The sequence below is a fragment of the Loxodonta africana genome, chromosome 2 (assembly GCF_030014295.1).
Source record: "Loxodonta africana isolate mLoxAfr1 chromosome 2, mLoxAfr1.hap2, whole genome shotgun sequence".
NCBI lineage: Eukaryota > Metazoa > Chordata > Mammalia > Proboscidea > Elephantidae > Loxodonta > Loxodonta africana.
In genome coordinates this window covers 230,400,167-230,423,933 of record NC_087343.1, presented here as the reverse complement: position 1 = coordinate 230,423,933, position 23,767 = coordinate 230,400,167, and the positions used below count along the sequence as shown (strand labels likewise).

Here is a 23,767-nt window from a genome sequence, read left to right as displayed (position 1 = left end):
TTAAGGTATCGTGCTGTGAAGCCAGCCCCTTGCTTTCTCCGGCAGAATGGAGTGGACATCCTCTCACGTCTCTGTGTGGAATATGTGGGAGTTCCGCGGGGTGTGATCCCAGGCCAGGGTTGTGGGTGGTGGGATATATGGATACTGTACGTGCCTGCCATACTCCAGAGGGTTTCAGGCCCCAGCTGCCTCTCTAGCATGCGATGAAAACCCGTTGCTGTTGAGTTGGTTCTGACTCATAGCAACCTTGTAGGACAGAGTGTAACTGTCCCTTCAGTTTTCATTTCTTTGCTTGCTTATGATGTTGAGCATCTGATGCTTCTTATTTACTTCTTGGCCCCACAGATTTTGTTCTGTGGACGCAGAGTCTGTTTTTTTTTTTTTAATTGGCTTCCCCTCCCCCCACCGACTGGCAAAGGTTTCTTATATGTTCTAGATAGTTATCCCCTGTTGCCTTTGTTGTTGGTGTGTGCTGCTAAGTCGATTCCAACTCTCAGTGATCCTATATGACGGAGTAGAACTGACTCATGGGGTTTCTAGGCTGTAATCTTTACGGAGCAGATTGCCAGGTCTTTTCTTCCACAGACCTGCTGGTGGGTTTGAACTGCCAGCCTTTCTTTCAGTTAGCAGCTGAGCACTTAACCGTTGTACCACAAGGGCTCCTTTGTTGACTTTAGAGGCTGCAACCACTTCTATACTCTCAGCTTCCATTGCATAAATGTTTAATTTTCCAGTGGTCAAATCCACTGTGTTTTCCCTTAAGTTTGTTTTTGAGCTCTGCTTAAGAAATCTTGAAGTCATAAAATACTCTTAACATTTTCTGTATCAGTATTACAGGTGATCGTACTTCTATATTGTCAGTGATTTTTTTCTAACTAGTAATATTCTTTCCTTATTAGCCATGATTACCAGATGTCTGTTATAGTAGAGATATGCTTGTTACTATCCTGCCTTCTTCTCTTCTTTTTTCCTTTAAGTGATTGATTTCAGTTTCAGTATGTAATGTATTTCCCTAATGCGTGAATATTTTGATTATTATTCTAGATGGCTTCAAGCTTCCAAAAGAAATATACTGGGTAATAGATCTGATCCCATTAGTATCAGAATGTTGGAAATATTTATTTAAAAACTTAATTTAAAAACATTTTTGGCATTTCCAGATTTGTCTTGGGTCCCTAACTCAAGGCAGCACTTAGAAGCTGGCACAGATAAAGGCTGAGCAGGGTGGGTTCTGCCAACCAACTTTAAATGGTATTAGCAGTGATACGAAGACCCTGATCCTTCAGGAAAGGACCATCTGCCAAGCACAGTCTGGGACAGCCGCTCTGATGTCCCAGATCACTGCCTGAATCTTCCCCACACTGCTTTTTTCCTCCTGCAAGGGGCCTCAGCAGCAAGAGGTGAGAACCCATACTTGTGGGCCAGGTGCAGTGTGCTGCCAGCTGTTTGCTCAGTTGAGACTTCCTGAGAACTCACCATGTGCCATCCTTGAAAAACCAAACAGAGACCACAACCTTGCTGTCATGGAGCTCACGGCTAATATTTACTGAGTAGCTACCGTGTTTGTGGTTCTTGTGTCATACTTGGTGGTTTCAGAGAGAGCACATGGACACAACAAGGAGATGGTAGGTGCCAAGCATGACTTGGTGGCATGGAACACCCATGCTTAGAGATGAGGAGAGGAAAAGGGCATTGTGCCTTCCTTATCCTCAGGGAGGGCCCGAGCCCAGGCTGGAGGGTGGGCTCCAGCCTGCAGTGTCTGTGCAGGAGACAAGGCTGTAGAGAAACACCACGTGTGAGCAACATCCCTGTATCCCACCCAATATTCTCTCAACTGGACTCTTCTTTGGTCTGCAGGGGCTTGTGGACATGGACTAAAGGAAGTGGCCTGGAGGCATGTGTGCCTTTTGAAGAGTATACACTTCCTTGGGAATTTGGTAATTGTCCTCCAAGTTTCAGCCAGAGCAACTGAACCAATAGGATGATATCTGTATAAAGAGATTTGTTGCAAGGAATTGGTTTACACGATTGTGGGGCTGGGTAGGCGAGTCTGACTTCTGTAAGAACACAGCAGGCAGGCTGGAAACTCTGAGACAGGGGCTGAAGCTGCAGTCCACAGTTGGAATTTCTTCTTTCTCAGGGCAACTTCAGTTCTGTTCTTAAAGCCTTTCGATTGATTGAATCAGGCCCGACCAGATTATCGAGGATAACCTCGCTTGCTTAAAGTCAACTGATGGTGGGCTGTCATCAAAGGTACAAAATGCCTTCACAGCAGCACCAGGATGGGTGCCCCATTGAATACCTGGGGATGGTAGTCTAGCCACGGTGACCCACGGACCTGACCACACGGTAATTAGCTGTCTGTCCGTGGAATGCGTTGAACTAAGCCCAGGATGACAGATGGGTTTTCCTGCCTTGGTGGGACTACCTGGTGTGGGTATGAATCTGGACTGAGCAGGAAGCCCACCACCAGCGATGCCTGCCATGCCTGTGGGAAAGGGGCACAGAGGCAGCTGCACATGTTCAGCAAAGTGATCATATATTTGGCAGAAGCCAACATGCTGGATTTTATGTAAGAAATGGCATTTAATTTGCTAGGCACCGAACACGTACAAGCTCGTCTCCCAGCAAGTATTTCTCAACATCGCCCTTGTTGTTGCTGTTGTGTTGGAGTTGGGAAGTACAGGACAATGGCTCTTTGCCAGCACCACCATTTCTTCTGGTCCAAGTTGGAAGTTCTACAGAAGCAGTGGAGGTGGAAACCATGGTTGGGTGGTTGTTTTTTTGACTCCTCAGAAATGTGTTAGGTTCGTTGTATAATGTATGGCCACAAGATGGCAGTCTAGTAACATTTGACCAGTGTTTGCCTCAGTCAGTTTCTAGTTACTATTAGTAACACACTTTAAAAGAGGAAGCTTTCCCGAGACCTATGAGGGCACTGGGTTACTGGGTACTGTAATTGAGTATAATATAGATGGATAAAATGCCAGAGGCTGCAGAAGTCTCTTGAATGCTTGGGGATGGTCCATTCTAGCTGGCACGGGGGCAGTGCTGCTCCTCGTGCTGGGAAAGAAGGCCTTGGAGCACAGCACATGAACCCCAGGCCCCTGGGACAGAGGAGCACCTGTGGACAGTGTGGACTCTTCCCTGTCCCCCGCAGCTCCCCAGTACCAGTGGACGGTGTAGACTCTTCCTGTCCCCCACAGGTCCCCATGACAGAAGCAGCACCAGCGGACGGTGTGGACTCTTCCCTGTCCCCTACAGGTCCCCATGACAGAAGGAGCACCAGTGGATAGTGTGGACTCTTCCTGTCCCCCACAGGTCCCCATGACAGAAGCAGCACCAGCGGACAGTGTGGACTCTTCCCTGTCCCCTACAGGTCCCCATGACAGAAGGAGCACCAGTGGATAGTGTGGACTCTTCCTGTCCCCCACAGGTCCCCATGACAGAAGCAGCACCAGCGGACAGTGTGGACTCTTCCCTGTCCCCTACAGGTCCCCATGACAGAAGGAGCACCAGTGGATAGTGTGGACTCTTCCTGTCCCCCACAGGTCCCCATGACAGAAGCAGCACCAGCGGACAGGGTGGACTCTTCCCTGTCTGCTACAGGTCCCCATGACAGAAGGAGCACCAGTGGATAGTGTGGACTCTTCCTGTTCCCCACAGGTCCCCATGACAGAAGCAGCACCAGCGGACAGTGTGGACTCTTCCCTGTCCCCCACAGCTCCCCATGACAGAAGCAGCACCAGCGGACAGTGTGGACTCTTCCCTGTCCCCCACAGCTCCCCATGACAGAAGCGGCACCAGCGGACAGTGTGGACTCTTCCCTGTCCCCCACAGCTCCCCATGACAGAAGCAGCACCAGCGAACAGTGTGGACTCTTCCCTGTCCCCCACAGGTCCCCATGACAGAAGCAGTACCAGCAGACAGTGTGGACTCATCCATGTCCCCCCTCCCCCGGGTCCCCATGACTGAGGAGCATCTGTGGACAGTGTGGTCACCTTCATGGCACACAGTAAATGCAGAGGGGGCATTATGGGATCTTGTGGGCAGGAGTGTTGGAAAGGACTTGGATCAAGTTCTGTTGCCAGCCTTGCCTTTGGGCCAGCTAGGTGAATTACCCAAGGCAGCCCTTCACCTTCAGTCTTGATTTTCTTTTCTGTAAAATAAGTGTTTGTGTCAAAGATTGCTGAGGCTTCCTTCCCATCTGTAAACCTCTGTGATTCCATGAAAAACCTAGCCCCCTTAACGTTGATATTCTCCCACACTGTTCCATCTCTGCATTTTGCCATATGACCAAAGATAGTTTGAAACCCCGTCTTCCCACTGCATTATTAAAAAGTTTTGCTTTGTACACAGTCCAACTTGTTGCTTGCTCTGTCCTCAGGTAGAGTAACAATAGCTGGTGTGACTATCTCCTGTAATAAATACTTCATGGTATTTATTATAAATATGTAGGTTTGTCATTAAAATAGTATGCTTTAATATTAAAACCAACAAGTCTGATTATTAAGGAGCAGGGATAGTGGAGCAAATTGGCACTGTACTTAAAGCTGTTTTATTTCAGATTTAAAGTTAGCCCTGTGCTGGACAACCCTTTCATAGTCTGTGGTGTACATGGTATGCCACCCACTTTTTCTGGCTCTCAGGTTCTTTGGTAGTGTAATTTTACCACTGCAAGTATTTGCTGCCATCCAGTGGGGACTTGTGTAACGATGAAAGGTGAAGGAAACGTTAGTTGAAGCAAAATAGGGTATGAGACTTGCAAGTAAAGTAGTGTAACCAAGAAGTGTATTGGGTAAAAATTTTGTCTCTTTTGGCTTTTGTACCCCTAGATAAGCCTTCTAAGCAGATTTATGGTTTCCTGTGTGATAGTTAGGGAGCCCTAGTGGGTTTGGTTTTGTTTTTTTGTGTCATATTTGGAAAACCAGAGGTTCCTCGTGTAACCTAATAGAAGGCACCATGAAAAACATCAGCAACCAAGGTCCAATGGTACAGATGGGTGGCACTAATTATAGGGTTTGAGAACTTAAAAGTTCTGTGGTAACTATGTACTACCAGATAATATTTCTCAAAATCCGTATTACCAACCAAAAATTTAAACACACTCCATGACTCAGCATGCTTCCATTAATAAAAACACATGCTATCCAAAAAAAAAAATTTTTTCAAGCAGAAAATAATTGCATCTTGAAAGGAGTCTTAAGAATATAATAGATATGTCAAAATATAAGCACCGTCATCCCTAAGAGTTTGAATAAATTCCTGGGACCTAAATAACCCAATTACTGCCCCCTTCTCCCCTCTCCCCAGTCCTGCTGACTGGCAGGAAAGGACCATGGGCTTTGAGTGTAAGTGGGGGATTGAAGGAAGGTGCCCAGCTTCTTCCTTAGGGAAGAACGAGTGCAAATTGCTGGTTCCCTGTGTAGCATTTTTAAAATAACTTTTTTTTTTAAAGAATATTTTCAGATTTACAGAAAATGTTGTGCAGATAGTACAGAGCTCCCGTGTCCTGCACATCCTGTTTCCCTCGTTGTTGACACCATACGTTAGTGTGGCACATTGTCAGAATTTATGAACCTGGATTGGTACGTTATTATTAACTGAAGTCTGTACTTCATTCATATTTCCTAAGGTTTTATTGGACATCCATTTTCTGATCCAGGATCCCACATTCCACTTGATTGTCCTGTCTCGTTAGGCTCCTCCAGGCTGTGACGGTTTCTCAGGCTTCCTTTGGTTTTGATGACCTTGAGAGTTTGTGGGAGTACTGGTGAGGTGCTTTGTAGACTGTCCGTTAGTTGAGGTTTGCCTGGTGTTTTTCATAATTACACTGGGGTTATGGATTTTGGGAGGAATACCACAAAGGTGAGGTACTGTACCTTAGATAGCATATTTAAAGGGTTTTGTTTATTGATTTTTATCTTCATTGTTTGTTGTCTGTCACCTTCTCAGAGAGAATCTTAAACAATTGCAATCATTTACTTTTAGAAGTAAATCACTCACTTTGGGAAATTTACAAAAATACATGGCACACAAGCTTGGGCCTCCTAGTCCCTGGGAACAGCCCTTGTGACTGAGGTTCCAGCAGCTTGGCTCCAGCAGGCTTGGGGCAGGCAGCCCGGCTCCGCAGCCTCCTGCTCCCTCCTGCCAGGCAAGCCGCAAGCCACTGAGACCACTGTCTCCTTCCATTTCAGTTTCCCTCTATCACATTTCCCCTTGTGTTGAGCAGTGTGGGCATTTTGTATTTGCAGTTGTGTTCTTAGGTTTGTGTTTTTTCTTAAAGCACTTCCCACCCTCAGTTGTATGAGCTTCAGGCCCCACAAAACCTGGGTCTGCCCTAGGGTAAAGTAGGTTATTCCCATGTTTGACAGGTGAGGGCTTTGAGGCCCAGGGCAAAGGACAGAGAGTTGCTCATGGCCTTGAGTCAGAAGCTGTGAGCCAGCTTTGGGCCAAGCCTTGTGCTTGCCGGGAGGGGGTGACGGTGTCTGGTGTCTTTCTTTTGCAACTTCAGTGAAGTGGGGAGGTCTGTTCTACACAAAGGTAAACCGTCACGCAGTGGTACTGTTCCTCGTCCTCGTCCTCATCCTCGGGAATTAAGCTCAGCAGCGCTCTGCAGGCCAGCACAGGGCGAAGACGGCAGCCTCTGCCTGGCCTGTGCCCTTGCTCGGGCCCTCCTCTCGGCTGCCCCAGGTTCCCAGAAAACGAGGTCATCCCTCTCTGCTTGAACAACGTATGCTTGTTTTGTTTAACCGAGATTATGGATGATTTAAGAGGAGAGAAAAAACCATCCTATACTGAACCAAATTCAAGTTTTCTTTTCAGAAGGTATTTTAAAATATTCAAATAACTGAGTCAGCCAACTCATCTATCAACACAGAGTACTAAAAATGGGGGAAATATTGTAGATTTAAATGGAATCCCAGTTGACCCTATGCTTGTTTTGAAAAAAAGAAAAAAAAAAAAACCAAACCTCTGACTTAATGTATTTGCTTTTTTTTTTTTTCAAAGAAAATCCAGGAAGAAAAAAATCCTCTATTTTGGCTTTCTGGTTGTTAAAGTAAAATCCCATTTATTAAAAATCCAAAAATAGTATGCCTCTGTCTGTATAATACAGCTTTAGGTGCTGAAATAAAAATCAAAATGACAGTTAAGAAAGCCCAGTGCTGGATGCAAATATGAATCAGATGTGGACCTTGCTCTTCATAAGCCTGTGTTCCAGGTGGGGAGAGCCCAGTCCAAGAAGATGCTGAAAAATAAATAATAGTAAGATACCAAGCAAGTTAATACGCAAAGGTGTGAAAATTGAAACACCAGCACAGTAGTTGAGGAGGTCTTGTAAGCCAGCACATAGTTAATTTCCAAACCAGACTTAGCGCTCCAGGCAGTCCTGCACAGAGAGCGCTTGCCCTAGGGAGGCCAGAGTGATGGAGCAGAGGTGGGAAGGGCCGGCGTGGCAGGCACAGGGGATACCCTGGTGGCAGAGCAGGGGTCCTGCTAGGACCAGGGCAGAAGGAAGAAGGGATGAGGGCTGGGTGTGGAGCCCTGGGTGCTGGCTGAGGGCAGGTACGGGAACCACTGTACTGGAGGAAGATGAGTGCAGTACTGCTATGGCATTAACATGGACAGTGTTTTCACTCCCCTCAGTTAGCCTTTTATTTCAGCTAATAACTTTCCTCTCGTTTTGCTGTAACATCTTCCAGCCTACCCTCTGAGAGTGTTCTGTTGCCGACAGTTTTAGAAAAGTGCTTTTTATTACCTAACATTTGAGGTCATGGCATTTTAGATCATTTAAGACCAAGCGGCACTGTGAGTTATAAGCTCAGAAGTAGTTCCTGTGCTGTTAATAAGCTCTTAGGCTGGTGGAGTAGAATGGGACTTTGGTGATTATCTAGAGGATGTTGGTATTTTGTAAACAGGGGCTGAAAAATCAGTTTGGTTAGTGGCAACCAGGTTGTTTTTTTTTTTTTTTAATAGAGTAGAAAAGACACCATCTGAGTGCGTGGTCTGTACTAAGGGTGTTTTCACACACCTAGGATGGACTGGTTCTGTGTAAAAATGTGTTTCTTACAGTGGGTCACAGTCTAAAGGCATAACGCCTTCTGTAATACAGAGCCCCCCTGCCCTGGGGAGACAGGGTCTGTGGGGGTAGCTCTCTCAGCCCAGGAGCCCCCTGGCAGAATCAGACGGATTGGAACCCTTGGGCCTCTCTTCCACCCAGTTCTTGCTCTGCTGACTTGGGCTCCAGAACTCTCTCCATGTCTTTTCCCTCTGGGATCCCCAAGCTACCTGCTTTCTTGTCTCCATTCTAGCCTGCGTTTATCCTGGACAAGGCCAGCCCTCCTTTTCTCAGTCACATGTCCTCAGGGAATGTTAATGTTTAAGAATGATTTTAAGAAGTCGTGGTGTTTGTATGCGTGTTTGGAGGTAGCTGGTCTCTTCCCTGGAGAAGGCAGGCCTGTACAGTCAGGTGCTTGGGAGGCCTGCCACTTTGGCTCCTGCCCTTCAGGCCCAGCGACAGCCTTTACCTCCAGATGCGTTTCCGTTTCCTTTTCCTTTTCTGTTTTTGATGTTTTGTTTAACAGCTGTTTGCGCGTTGCTGTATTTCATCCAGCTATGATGAAAGGCATTGGCAATTGGACCTTTTACGTCTGTCTACTCAGGACTTAAAGGACCCTGGGAAGGACATTTGAGGTCACTTGCCCCAATCCCCTCATCCTCCAGAGACCAGAGGAGGCTGCTTGGAGGAGCTGGTGCTGGAGCCCACACTGTTGACGCTCAGCCCAGTACTTTCTGCTTCTGTTTTCCAGTGTCCTAATAAATCAGTATGGCTACTGCTGAAAATCTGGAGTGCTCTTTATTATGGAGCAAAGCAAACGGTAGGCTTTAATTGATGCCCTTATCTGAGCCAGGAGGTGCCTAGTGTTGCTCTTTAAATAAACGACAGGTGGCACACCGTGGGAGGCAGGGGAGCCACACGTCATGAGCTCTGTGTGCACTGTTTATCACCAGGTGCCCTTCTGCTCTTTGGGGAGATTACCCACCTCACAGGTGTTCAGGGAGCCCCATGGTTAATGGGCAGTGCGGAAGTCCTGAGAACACCCTGTTCTCCCTCCCGGGAAAGGCCTGGCTACAGTGTGGCACTCTGACTCACCTCCCACCACAGCACCACTGCTCATCCCTGTGGCTTCACTTGGCTGTACGGGTGAGGCCACTTCCTGTAGCCTCAGGAACTCAGCGTTCTGTAGGATAGCGCAGATGTTGCTGCAGTTTCCTAGTGATGTATTTTATGTACATTTCATCAGGATTCAGGAAATAAACTCACCACTCTTTGAAAAATGGCCTTTCTTCTGAGAGCTGATTATAGAATTAGATCCTGAGTATTGACAGTATTGCACACTCTGAGAAATTCAGGGGCCAGTCAGTGTGGGGTGAGAAAAGAGCCCTGGTATCGGAGTCAGAGAGGCTCCTCCTCACTGACCTGGGGATAATAACCAGCCTCACTCCCGACTAGGCAAGTCGGCATGGCTGCAGACCAATGACGTGCACGTGAAAACACTTCACATGTACGTGAGAACACTTTGTTAGGCTAAGGCTCTTCAATGACAGTAGTACGCTGTCACTCCCTGTGAGGTTTGAACGTCCCTGGCTCTGTGCACTCTTTGCGTCTTCCAGAAGATGTCACTGTGTGACTGTGTGCCTCTCTGTTCCAGCATCTGGGCTGATGGACCGCCTGATGCACTGCGAGCCCTCGTCAGGAAGCCAGGAAGGAGGGCAGACCCAGCTACAGGAGAGCCAGCCGTTCGTTTCCGAGGAAGAAGCCGAGGAGCTGACACAGGTGACGTTCACTCACAGTGCCATGCCACTGCTGATGTGGCTTTCTGCCCTCCCCTGCAGCAACTCTTTTCTCTCTCCTGCCTGAAAACAAACCTTCCATCGATCTAGGCTTGCGTCTGCCCTAAAGGGACTGCTGGAATGCCTGCCCACGAGCTGTGCTGCCTATAGCGGGGAAAGGAGAGAGGCAGTGCCACATTCCGAGTGTGAGTTTCGGGGTAGACCTGGATGGTACATGTGTGTGCACGCGGAGCACACCAGCTGGCGGGCCGTACCTGCCCTTTTCGCGCAGGCTTGCAAGTCCTCAGCACAGGGTTCCTGTGGAGGCTTACTGCTTTTTGTCCAGAAAGTTGAAATTTAAACTATTTTATATAAATCATTTCAACTTGTCTTCCTGTATTGCTGTACAATCCAATGGCTTCATCTTTTTCCTTTTTAAATATTTTTTGAAGCAAGTAGGTAAGTATCATATCATTTTATTTGTAAATATTTCAGTATGTATCACTAAAAGATAAGAATTGTTGTCTTGGTCATCTAGTGCTGCTTTAACAGAAGTACCACAAGTGGAGGGCTTTAAGAAACAGAAGTTTATTTTCTCACAGTCTGGGAGGCTAGAAGTCCAAATTCAGGGCGTCAGCTCCAGGGGAAGGCCTTCTCTCTCTGTCGGCTCTGGAGGAAGGTCCTTGTCATCAATCATCCTCTGGACTAAGAGCTTCTCTGCTCAGGGACCCCAGGTCCAAAGGATGCGCTCTGCTCCCTGCACTGCCTTCTTGGTGGCATGAGGTCCCCAACTCTCTGCTTGCTTCCCTTTCCTTTTATCTCTTGTAAGATAAAATGTGGTGCAGGCCACATCCCAGGGAAACACCCTTTACATTGGATCAGGGATGTGACCTGAGCACGGGTGTTAACATCCCACCCTAATCCTCTTTAACATAATCTAATCTTGAGCAGTTCTGCTCTGTCCTGTAGGGTTGCTAGGAGTTGGAATCAATTTGATGGTGGTGGCTTTTTTTTTTTTTTTTTTTTAAATTAAATCTTACCTCATTAACCACAGATGGAGATTAGGATTTACAACATGTAGGAAAATTACATCAGTCACAAAATGGAAGACAACCACACACTACTGGGGATCATGGCCTAACCGAGTTGACACATATTTTGGGGGGACACAGTTCAATCCATGACAACTGTTAAAAGAAAAAAGCACAATATCACTCTCAACCTTAAAAAAAATAATAAAAAGTTCCTCGGTATCATGAAATATCAAGTTAGTGCTCAGATTTCCCCAGTCATCTCATTTAAAAAAAAAAAAAAAATGGCGTGTTCAAATATGAATTCTACTAAGGCTGCTACATTGCAGGATGGTTGAAGTGTCTTTTAATCTGCAAGTCCCCCTCCATCTCCTTCTCTTTTTTCCTTGCAGTGGATCTGTTGAAAGAAATGAAGCTGTGTGTTCTGTGAAGTTGCACGGTGTGGGCCTCCCTGCCTGTATCCCCATGGTACAGTCAGTGTGTGCTCTGCACCGTACCCCTGTCAGTGGGCAGGTGAATCTGGCGGCTCCGTGGGGCCCAGGGTCCAGAGAGATCGCTTCATAAGTCGCGCTGCACCTTTCATTAGGGGGAATGTAAAGTCTGTGTGTCTTTAAAACCTGTTTTTAAAAGATGATTCTTACTACATGTGTCTGCATAGGCAAAAATTCCTTTGAGCTCAAACATGTCTTTTTTGGGAAAAAAGTGTCATTGTGTTGAGGTTTTTAAACATACATCATTTGTCACTTTTTCTCTGGTCTTACCTAGTTGCTTTTAGTAATGACAACACACACAAAAAATGCTGCTTGCTAGCTGCAACTAGCAAGGCTTGCAGGCTACTAATCACTTCTTTTGTTGTGCTCATTGACTCCAAAACACTTGGTGCAGATCTTGTTGTTGTCTTTGGGTTTTTTTAAGGAGTCCCTGGGTGGTGCCAACAGTTAATGCACTCGGCTACTAACAGAATGGTTGATGGTTCAAGTCCACCCAGAGGTATCTCAGAATAAAGGCCTGGCCATCTACTTCCAAGAAGTCAGCCACTGAAAACCCTGTGGAGCACAGTCCTACTGTGACACCCATGGGGTCACCATGAGTTGGAGTCAACGCGACAGCCACTGGTAGTACTGTAAAGGCAAACGTACCCAGGATTTCACTGGACACTTCCCCTGAGAGCCTCTGGAAGCCCCTAGGCTTTAGGCTGGTGGGATCTCAGAACCTCCCACTCCCATCCTCTTATGAAGAGACTTGTTTTAATTCTCCACCCCACAGTTACATTTAGGGTGAAACTGGAACAAAGCTTTTTTGATAGAAAAAGTAGGAAATTTTACTTGTTAATTTTTTTTTATTATTTTATTTGGAGGGGGGTGTTTAAAACAACACCAATTTATGACCTCACAGTTCTGTAGGTCAGAATTTGAGGTGGGCTCAGCTGGGTTTTTTGCTTGGAGTCATACAAGGCTGAAATCAAGATGTCACCCAAGGTGCGTTCTTATCTGGAGGATTTAGAGAAGAATCCACTTCTGACATTCAGGGTTTGGGCTGAATCAGCTTTGTTGGGGTGTAGGACTGAGTTTCTTACTGGAGTTGGCAGGGGGTGGGTGGGTGGGAAGAGCCACTCTTAGTTCCTGGAGGCTGCCACCAGGCCCTTTCATATGGTCTCCTTCGTCTTCAGAGACACCAACGGCATGTTGAGTCCTTCTTACATTTTTAAAAAATATATTTTATTGTGTTTTAGGTGAAAGTTTACACAGCAAATTAGGTTCCTGTTCAAGGATTTTATACAGATTGTTCCATGACATTGCTTACATTTTTCACAACGTGTCAACATTCTCATTATTTCTGTTCTGTTTGTTCTGTTTCCATTGATCTAGCTTCCCTGCCCCTCCTTGCCTTCTCATCTTTGCCTTTGGGTAAATATTGATCATTTGGTTTACTTGTTAGTTCTGATCGAGGCCATATAGTTTGAGAGAGCCCTTTCAGTTTCCATACTTTCAGTTTCCACTACCATCTGTATGTCCTTCCTTCTCCTAAAATCCAGTGATGGGATGGGGATATGTTAGGATGAATACACACATAACTGCGAGTAGAGTCAGCCTCCTCAGGATCCACGTCGGCCACCGTCTTTCCCTGTGAGAGCATGACAACTGTCGTCATCAACAAGTACTTTGTGAGTCCTCTGGTGTTCTATGCTGAGATAGCAAGACCATGGTAGTCACAAGTGGGACTGCATCCTCCCTAGGAAGTGATATGGCTGCCTGCCCTGGGCCGAACTGTTTATCCCTGAAGAGTGGATCTGGGAACAGCTCCTAGGAGAAGGCCTACTGTGGAGAGGGCACAGGAGTTCTTGGTCCACTGTTTCCTCTTCCTTCCTGGGGGGATGTTGGGGTGGCACGGGAGTTCTTAGCTCTCTGTTTCCTCTTCCTTCCTGGGGGGTGTAGAGGCGGTGAGGGCGTTCTCAGTCTGCAGTTTCCTCTTCCTTCCTGGGGGGGGTGTGTGGGGGCTGAGAGCGTTTTTACTACGCAGTTTCCTCTTCCTGGGGGTGTGGAAGGGGGCGAGGGCGTTCTTAGTCCACAGTTTACTCTTCCTTCCTGGGGGTGTAGAGGGGGCGAGGGCGTTCTTAGTCCACAGTTTCCTCTTCCTTCCTGGGGGGTGTGGAAGGGGGCGAGGGCGTTCTTAGTCCGCAGTTTCCTCTTCCTTCCTGGGGGTGTGTGTGGGGCGAGGGCGTTCTTAGTCCGCTGTTTCCTCTTCCTGGGGGTGTAGAAGGGGGCGAGGCCATTCTTAGTCCGCTGTTTCCTCTTCCTTCCTGGGGGTGTGTGTGTGGGGCGAGGGCGTTCTTAATCTGTAGTTTCCTCTTCCTTCCTGGGGGGTGTGGAAGGGGGCGAGGGCGTTCTTAGTCTGCAGTTTCCTCTTCCTGGGGGGTGTGGAACGGGGCGAGGGCGTTCTTAGTCCGCAGTTTCCTCTTCCTTCCTGGGGGTGTGGAAGGGGGCAAGGGCGTTCTTAGTCTGCTGTTTCCTCTTCCTTCGTGGGGGTGTGGAACGGGGCGAGGGCGTTCTTAGTCTGCAGTTTCCTCTTCCTTCCTGGGGGGTGTGGAAGGGGGCGAGGGCGTTCTTAGTCCGCTGTTTCCCCTTTCTTCCTGGGGGGGGGGTGTAGAGGGGGCAAGGGCGTTCTTAGTCTGCTGTTTCCTCTTCCTTCCTGGGGGGTGTGGAACGGGGCGAGGGCGTTCTTAGTCCGCAGTTTCCTCTTCCTGGGGGGGGGTTGGAAGGGGGCCAGGGCGTTCTTAGTCCGCAGTTTCCTCTTCCTGGGAGTGTGGAAGGGGGCGAGGGCGTTCTTAGTCCGCAGTTTCCTCTTCCTTCCTGGGGGTGCGTGTGGGGCGAGGGCGTTCTTAGTCCGCAGTTTCCTCTTCCTTCCTGGGGGTGTGTGTGTGGGGCGAGGGCGTTCTTAGTCCGCAGTTTCCTCTTCCTTCCTGGGGGTGTGGAAGGGGGCAAGGGCGTTCTTAGTCTGCTGTTTCCTCTTCCTTCGTGGGGGTGTGGAACGGGGCGAGGGCGTTCTTAGTCTGCAGTTTCCTCTTCCTTCCTGGGGGGTGTGGAAGGGGGCGAGGGCGTTCTTAGTCCGCTGTTTCCCCTTTCTTCCTGGGGGGGGGGGTGTAGAGGGGGCAAGGGCGTTCTTAGTCTGCTGTTTCCTCTTCCTTCCTGGGGGGTGTGGAACGGGGCGAGGGCGTTCTTAGTCTGCAGTTTCCTCTTCCTTCCTGGGGGGTGTGGAAGGGGGCGAGGGCGTTCTTAGTCCGCTGTTTCCCCTTTCTTCCTGGGGGGGGGGTGTAGAGGGGGCAAGGGCGTTCTTAGTCTGCTGTTTCCTCTTCCTTCCTGGGGGGTGTGGAACGGGGCGAGGGCGTTCTTAGTCCGCAGTTTCCTCTTCCTGGGGGGGGGTTGGAAGGGGGCCAGGGCGTTCTTAGTCCGCAGTTTCCTCTTCCTGGGAGTGTGGAAGGGGGCGAGGGCGTTCTTAGTCCGCAGTTTCCTCTTCCTTCCTGGGGGTGCGTGTGGGGCGAGGGCGTTCTTAGTCCGCAGTTTCCTCTTCCTTCCTGGGGGTGCGTGTGGGGCGAGGGCGTTCTTAGTCTGCAGTTTCCTCTTCCTTCCTGGGGGTGTCCGGCGGCGAGGGCGTTCTTAGTCCGCTGTTTCCTCTTCCTTCCTGGGGGGTGTCGGGGCGGGGGGGGCGAGGGCGTTCTTAGTCCGCTGTTTCCTCTTCCTTCCTGGGGGGTGTCGGGGCGGAGGGGGCGAGGGCGTTCTTCTTCGGCAGTTTTCTCTTCCTTCCGGGGGTGTGGAAGGGGGCGAGGCCATTCTTAGTCTGCTGTTTTCCCTTCGTTCCTGGCGGTCTGGGGGGGCGAGGGCGTTCTTAGTTGGCTGTTTGGTCTTCCTTTTTTGTAGGAGGAACCTAGTGTCACTGGAGGTTGCCTTTTTGAGGTAAAAACACACGTCTCATAGTTAGAGAAGAATTCTTAGTGGGCAGTTGAAGCTCAAGCACAGATAGGAATGAGTTAAAATTCCGAGGAAAACAAAAATGCAAGAAAATCCTCCTCCATTCAGCTGTGGTTTTTGTGGCAAATGCTATTAAAGCCATTACGTTGAAACGCGATGTCTCCAGGATTTTAAATTGCAACTGGGAGAGTTAAGTGAGAAGCTTTGCCATGATTTCACCAGGGACACCCGTGTTCCATGCGGTGTGCTGCGGTCTCCTGGGGTGAGCCTCAGGAGTGGGCTCCGGTGCCCAGAGAGCGGGCGGGCGGGACGCCTGTGAGCGCGGTCAGGCCCTGTCTGCTGCGGCCACGGGCCGGCCACCGTCAGTGGATGTGGGAAGGCAGACGGGGAGGGAGGCTGGGAGAGGAATCGGAGTCGCTGGACTAGGTTTGGCAGAGTCGCCTGAATCATTTCTGCGTCTGATGTGTTCAACTTTTCCTGCCTTAGAACTTCTGCTCTTTTGTTTACTAAACCTGTGGATACCACAGATTTGATAGAGTTGGAAATGAAAAAAGAAAAGTGGCATTTGGCTTTTCCCTAAGGGAACTTCAGTTTTCTGTAAAGTTTTTACACAACTTCCTCATCTCCATTTGTCTTGTCCTGCATTTGGTGTTTCTTCATCCTGCCTCCTCCTTGAACTGAGAAAGCGCTAGATGGGAAAATAGCGTGGTCTGATCTAGTGGTTTATCAGATGTGGATGGGTGGGCTAGGAAAGCTAGCACTGTCTTTGACGTCAGTTGTGCAAAAACTCTTAAAGAATCTAGCAAAAATCTAGAAGTAGTGAGATGTTTCTGCTTTTCCCATAGACTTCTGCTGGATGGTTCTCATAATGTGCAATGGAAAAAGCACACAGTGGCTTGTTGCGGTAGGCGTGTGTGAATTCATAGGGAATTTTTAGGTCATCTGGATGGTTCTTTTTTCTTTGAATTTGATCATGTTAGGGCACTTGGTCTATCTACTATATGCGGTATCTTTATAAACAGTAAACACAAAAATTAAAAGAAAAATCGAATTGATTCAGTCAGTTCAGTCAAAGTCAAGCAGTTCACTGGAAAAATTAGAAAACTAGTTGATTGGTGTTGCGAAGAAAAAAATTTAATTGGCAAAGCTGCGCTTCATGGGACTTATACTGGAGGGGAGCGATATTTGTCTTCGTGTAACACGGGGGTGAGGGACCAGGGGGTTTCTGAGACCTGTGGAGTACTCGAGGTTTTTGCTTGTTGTTTGTTTTTTATTTTCTGTCTTTGTTTCTAAACCCTGTCTCCTGTCTCCTTGTCTAGCAGAGCCAAGTTCCACATGTGCTCACCCTGGCAGGTAACTGGAACTTTCTTGGAATGATTCGAGGGCAGAAAGGATGATGAGCTTGTCTATTTGCTGTGAAACTATCTTGAAAAATTAATGTCGCCTTTTTTTTTCTCCCTTTTCTTTGTCTTTGAGAAACTGTAGAACACATTTCATCTTCTTTAGTAACCCTACTTCCCTGGTCTGTTTTTCCCTATTCCTTATTCCCTGGGTCCCTGATTTAAGATTATCTTGATTCATTCGTCTTCTTTTTTCTCCTAGTAGGAAGAAAAAAGTCAATCATATCTGTCTTTTATCTTTTTTTCCCCAATTATTTCTTCCATATTCAATTTATGTAAGAGAGTTATACGTAACACATGTCCTTCAGCCTGAAATGTTGTAGGGGTTCAAAAAAATGTCTGAATCAATGAATTATTTATGCTTGGTTTCAACGAGTTAACTCTGCATTTAAAGAGACAAATCTGTATTTCTTTGGATAACTGTTGGTAGACAATCATACAAGTAACCAGCATGGAGCAGTATGATAGTGCTTCATTTATTTGACAGGTAGGTGTTACACACCAGCTGTGGCACTGGCAAGGTGCCGTGTATGTAAAGACAGCCTGACTGTGGTCCCCACGCTCAAGGACTGTACCTGCAAGAACTGACGCCTCACAAGTTAGAGACCACCATGTAGGAAGAGAGGATAACTAGAGAGTAGAAAGGTGGGGACAGAGCGCTCCTGTAGGCATGTCATGTTGGGAGGGGAGGCAGAGTGACACCCTTTGACTGGTGTGAAGCTTTGATGTGGGAAACAGTAAGAGGTACAGGTGTGACCCATGAGGAGGTGTGAAGAAATGCATGATATTTCTGATTTATACAGACAGAAATCCAAGGAATACGTATGGGAAAGGATAGTGAGGGGGTGGGATAATGTCAGCAGGAACATAAAGTTGGTTCAGGCTGAATTTATTGATATGGGCCCACTAAGCAGAGGTTCTGGATTCAGTGTTGTGGCTCGAGGTATTAGAAAGGGCTGAACAGATTTGTTTGAAATGTGAAAGAAAAGGTGGACTACACGTAAATGAAATTGAAATGTCAGAACTTGGTATACTGTAAAGGCTTAGGGAGACTGGAATGTTAGAATGGATTTATCATTAAGACCTACCCAACCACCTTGGGTGAAAAGGCATGCCTTTCACCATGACTGTGAGAAATAAATTTGAGGAGAGCCCCAGCATCCTCGGAGAGCTGTGTTTCTCTGTAGGTCAGGTATCATAGTGGCCACTGCTGCCACTGAGCAGAGATACTTAAATCAGTGGGACTGATTGGACCCCAGGGTGACAGAGGCCAAGTGGTGGCACTTAATCGCCAAAGACAAGGCGGGCATGGTTGCCGTAACGGACAGAGGAGTCAAAGCAGTAATGGGAGTAGTCTGACTTGCAGAGCTCTCTGGTGTTGGCTAGTCAGTTATGGTATTTCTAGAAGAGAAATAGATGGACAGTCAGTTACTAAGTTCTTATCTTTTATAAGCAGAATAATTCTTGGTCAGGTGGATAGAAGTCTAACTTGAATCACCAAAACAGAGAGTCAGCCCCCCAATCAATTCCCAGACTTGAGCCAGTTTAGAGACCCAGAACCCCTTGAATGAAGGCGAGGCTGGGTACCCTTGAGGAGGCACCCTGCTATACTTCCAAAAATGCATACTGTTAATCTTTCTCCCAGCCTTCCCCAAAAGGACCTACAGCGTTTTTACCAGGGTGGCTGTGCGTTGAGGAAAAGGTAATGATCAGACTTTTCGGGGATCACTGGACATTGACTTTGAACAGACTCTAATCCAGGATACCAAAAACATCACTGTGGTCCACCAATCAGAGTAGGGGCTGTGGAGGTTAGGTGTCAGTGGGGTTTTAGTTCAGGTCCATCTCACAGCGGTTACAGTGAGTCCCCAAAACCGTCCTGTAATTGATTTTCCCAGTTCAGAACACATGATTGGAATCGGCACGCTCAGACAAGTGCAGTGAGTTTCTGTTATGGTAGGAGAGACCAGATGAAAGCCACTGGGAGGAACTACCTGTACCTAGGAAAATAGTAAACCAAAAGCAATACCTGGAGGGATCACAAAGATCACAAAGATTAGTGCCACCATCAAGGACTTGAAGGATGCATTTGGCCATATGGTCTGGCATATCTGAAGGTGCTTGACGTGTCAGTGGCAGAAAGAGATGCTGTTTGGAGCCTATGACAGGCCTCTGTTGGTGAATCACAGCACAGACCCATAGGAGTTTAGAGCAAAACCCTGCCCTTCTCTGTGGATAACTACTCTCCTTTTGAGAAGCAGTTTTTGGCTTGTTACTGGGCCTTAGTAGAGACTGAACGCCTAATCATGGGCCACCAAGTCACCCTGCAGCCTGAGCTGCCCATCGTAACTGGGTGTTGTCAGACCCACAGAGCCATAATGTCAGACATGCACAGCAGCACTCCATCATTAAATGGAAGTGGTACATAGGAGGTCGGGCTGGAGCAGGACCTTAAGGCACAAGTAAGTTGTATGCGGAAGTGGCCCAGATGCGCATGGTCCCCACTCCTGTCCCATTACCTTCCATCTCCCAGTCTGCACCTATGGCCTCATAGGGAGTTCCTTATGACCAGTTGACCGAGGAAGAGAAAACTCGTGCCATATGCAGGCACCACTCGAAAGTCATCAGCTACAGCACTGCAGCCCCTTTGTGGAACTTCCCTGAAGGACAGTGGTGAAGGGGAGTGCTCCCCATGGGCAGAACTTCAAACAACGCACCTGGTTGTTCATTTTGCTTGGAAGGAGAAATGCCAGATGTGGGATTGTATACTGATCCCTGGGCTGTGGCCAGTGGTTCAGCTGAGCGGTCAGGGACCTGGAAGGAATGTGACTGGAAAATCGGTGACAAGGAGCTGTGGGGAAGAGGCATGTGGGTAGACTTCTCTGAACGGGCAAAAGATATGAAGATATTTGTGTCCCGTGTGAATGCTCACCAAAGGGTGACCTCAGCAGAGAAGGATTTTAATGCTCAAGTGGATAGGATGACGTGTTCTGTGAACACCAGTCAGCTTCTTTCTGCAGCCACTACCCAATGGGTTTGTGAACAAAGCGGCCACGGTGGCAGGGATGGAGGTTACACTTGGGCTCAGCAGTGTGGACCTCCACTCACCACCATCTAATGCATGTAGTGTCACAGTGAGATGAAGGTGAATTACAGAACGGTGCTCCACCTTCATTCATTCTGCTGCTCTGTAGGTTAACGTGAACACCCTCTGACAGACAGAACACATGCAGTGCCCCACCCCCAGCCCAGGCCTTGTGTCTGGACTCTGCAGGGGCCCTTCACACATGAGGGGGCTTTGGTAGAGACAGCTCCTTTTACCATTCTTTAGACCTGACTTCTCCCTTACTTTTAGTGACTCCGGGATTTGGAGAGTCTAAAGAAGTTACAGAAGGTCATCTTTTAACCACTTTGCTTTTCCATGTATTTTTCCTTTGTTGATGAACAGCTTGCTTTTGTAACTTGCTGATCAGGCAAAAGATACAGAAAACCAGGAGCCTTGTCTCTTAGGAGCATACAGTTTATGCATATTTGTTGGGGAAAAGGGTGTGGTAAAATAAGCATTTATGGAAGAACAGCCACCCTCGGCTGCCCTGTGGCTTCTCAGAGCTGAAAGGGACCTGTGCCCTGTCTGGCCCCCTGGGGCTCCCTGTATACAAAGGGCCTGCACCTGAAACAGTGGGTCCTCTGAGCTCTCTTGTAGTTCTGGCCCAATCTGTCCTTGTGGGGGTGGGGGCCAGACACGGTCCCATGGCTCGTCAGTGCAGAGGGAGGCCTAGAAACCATGCTGTTGACTCCCCACCCAGGTCAGTCCGCCTTGTTTGGGGAAGATTTGCATTTGTGCTCAGCTTAGTAAAGAAGGGGGGAGGGGCATAAGGAGGAGGGCCGGGGTGGAAACTGCCCTGTGGGGTGGGGTGACAGGCCTACATGGGAGGACACAGACTACCATGAGTTTGGAATCCCTAGGGTAGCTGTAGGTGTTAGGGGAATTTGTGATTTATTCCCAATGGTTGAAAAAGTATTTTTTTTTTTTGCTTATGAATATGCATTCCCACTGTAGGGGAATGTTAGAAAAATACAGAAAAGTATAAAGAAGAAAATTGCGCTGTGGCTTCAGTCCACCAAGGTCCTAGCTTCTCTTTCAGACAAGGTGCGCCATCTCCCCGACCCACCGTGCAGCGCTGACAGGGACCCCAGACTCCTTGTCAGTGCAGCCCCAGATGTTCCATGTGGCGGCAGCTTTTACTTGTGGTAATTTTTTAACACCCTGGGTGTGATGATTGATTTGTTTTTAAATATCAAACATGTGTATTAAAATTCTTGTCAGCCCACAGAATGCTTTCACTTCTGTTGCTGATGGTATGGAAGTGGCGCTGGTTGGCCTAGCTCTGGGCATTGGTGCAGGAGAGGGGAGGGACTGGGCTGGCCGTGCAGCTTCTCTCTGTAACAGGGTCATCAGCGACCCCTACCATGTGCACTTGTAGTTGGCAGTAAAGGAAACAAGGCGGGAAAGAACCTTCTCATCTAGCAGGACTGTACACGTGTGAAAGGCTGGTTACAAGGACGTGTGGGGCCACTGGCGCCTCCAGGTGGTGTGGCAGGCCCTTCTGAACGCTTGTGGTGTGTGTGGAAGGCCTCCTGACCTGAAGAGCATGCACTCCTCACTGTGAGCACAGGTAGTGTTCTGTGGAGCCGGTGTCCTCAGGTGTCACTGGACACAAAAATAATGCTGAATCCAACTTCTGGATCATGAGGGTCATTTCTGGAAATACATTTTTAATGTAAAAACTTTTGCTTTTAATTAGTATGTTCGTCAGGGCCTTGAAAAACGATTCTCTGAATTCAGAGTTCTGTAGAACTAAGTTCAACAGGCACAATATTTAGAATTTAGAGGTGCTAACTCTGAGTTGCAGTTAACCTCTTAAGGCCTTTTGACAAGTAAAAGGGCCACTTGCAAAATAGGTGATGTTCTGGAGGGTACCAAGTGGTGTTTCTTCGTAGTTCTGGCTCAGGCTAATGCCCTTAGCGGTGATGGCTGCAGCTGCGCAGTCCACGTGCTCGTGGACCTGTCATATTTTAGAAAAGTTGTCTAGAGTTTCAGCACGTCAGTTGGGAGCAGTGGCTCAGTGGGTCATGCAGAAGGGAGGGGCTTTAGCGGGGCCAGAGCCGAACACAGTTCTTGCTGGCTAAATGAGGCTGCGGAGAAGGACGGCACCAGGTGCCTGGAAGTAGTTCTGTCTTCCTTTCTCTGCGCACAGTCTGTGATACAGTCTCTCCTCACCAGTCCTGGCCTCTGTGGGGTAGATGGCAGGAAACATATGGTAGAGAGGGCTGGTGTGTGGCTATGCAGGTATGACCGCACGTCAGCCGAGGTGGCTTGTTGCAGCCTTGTACGCAGGTTGGCAGCCTGGTGGGCAGCCTGCACGGGGAGGGGGATTGTAGGGAATGGCTGCTGGGCCTTTTGTTCTGTTCTGAGTCACTAGTGAGAGCTCAAACAGTGTCCCCTGGCCAGTCTGCCCGACCTGGGAGCCTCCTGAGGTAGCGGCCACCTGATGGTCTGCCCAGCTCTCCAGATGCCTGTTACAGCATTGTGCACACTTCAGTGTTGTCTGGGCTCTGTAGCTGAATCTCTTACCTCAGCAATGATTTGTTGCTTTCTGGGGTGGCCGCCCCTCCCCTCCTCTGTTATCTGCTCCTTCTTGCCCAGAATGAGGGCTGACCAGGTCTGGCTGCTCTTGAGGGCCCTCTCCGATTGGTGGGGTGGCCTTGTGAAAGCAGAGAGTAGGGCCCGGGCTCATCTCCAGAGCCGCTGAAAGCATGCTTCTGACAAATGACACATACCAGTTCCAAGGCAGCTCAGACCCACCAGCACACCTGCGTTGAACCCCTTGACCTCTCTGTGGTTTCTCTGCTGTCCCACTCTGCCCTCTGAAATCACCCAGGACAAGTCAGTGCCTCTCCGTGACAGCCCTCCAGAGCTTTGACTGTACTGGATGGATCGTCAGTGTGCTCAGGCCCCGGCATGGTCCTTCAGTGGTGGCGTCCTGAAGTGGCAGGATGTCAATTCATCAGGCTCTGCACTCGCTGCAGGAGGCGCCTACCGGTGTCCAGAATGGCAGAGAAGACTGTGCTGGGTGCTCAGGACCTCCCCCGGGGCTGCTTGGAGAGAGACGTCCGCCCTTCTGGACTCCAGATGCCCATGCAGACCAGCCGAGACGTGTTTCATTCCTTCAGCTGGTGCTTAGAGAACACTCTCAGGAAGTGGTATGGGGGGCGGCGGGGTGCTGTCAGATAAAGAATTCCAGTGTCTTATGCTGAGGACAGGATTCCAGAATGTGCACCATCATCTCAGTGAGGCTCTTTCATAGGGCAGCGGCTGGGCTCTGCAGGAGGTGGGAACGTAAGTGGGAAGAGAACAGATGCTCATGTGGAACTCTCTGGATTTAGCAGAGGGTTAGTTTCCTTCCTCTGAATATTGCTCTGTCTCCTTAGTCATCATTTTAATGAAGTTCAGGTCTTAGACAGAAGGTAATTCATAGCACAGCAGCGTGAGATCTTCCTGTAGTAACTTGGTTATTGTGGTGAAAATACATGCACCGAAATATTGGCCAATTGAACAATTTCTAAATGTCTATTTCAGTGAGATTGATCACATTCTCCATGTCGTGGAACCATTACCTCTGTCCTTTCCTAAATTATTCCACCACCATCAACACAAACCCACTGGCCCTAAGCAGAAACTTCCACTTTCCGCCTTGCTCCTGCCCCTGGTAACCACAAATCTTTGGTTTGTACGTATTTGCCTTTTTCATGTAAGTGAGATCATACAGTCTTTGCCCTTTTTCTGCTGGCTTCACTCAGCCTCGTGTTCTCAGGGTTCATGCGTGCTGTGGCCTCTGTCAGGCCTTCCTTCCTGTTTTTGGCTGAGCAGTGTTCCATGGTGTGTATGTGCCACACTTTATCCATTTGTCTGTGGCTGGACATTTTGGTTCTTTCCAGGTTTTTGGTTAATGTTGCAGTGAACATATAGGCTTAG

General features: G+C 48.4%; 1 protein-coding gene across 6 annotated transcripts in view; it reads left to right on the top strand.

The window, feature by feature from the left end:
* Positions 1 to 23,767, top strand: part of SNAP47 (synaptosome associated protein 47) — a 119,953-nt gene that overhangs the window by 44,462 nt on the left and 51,724 nt on the right. For 3 of the 6 annotated variants that reach the window (XM_064279652.1, XM_064279651.1, XM_010600727.3), the window contains one exon: positions 9,714 to 9,838. In XM_064279652.1, the coding sequence (XP_064135722.1) occupies positions 9,714 to 9,838 (125 nt within the window). The other 3 variants (XM_023540348.2, XM_064279654.1, XM_064279653.1) reach the window with 3 other exon arrangements.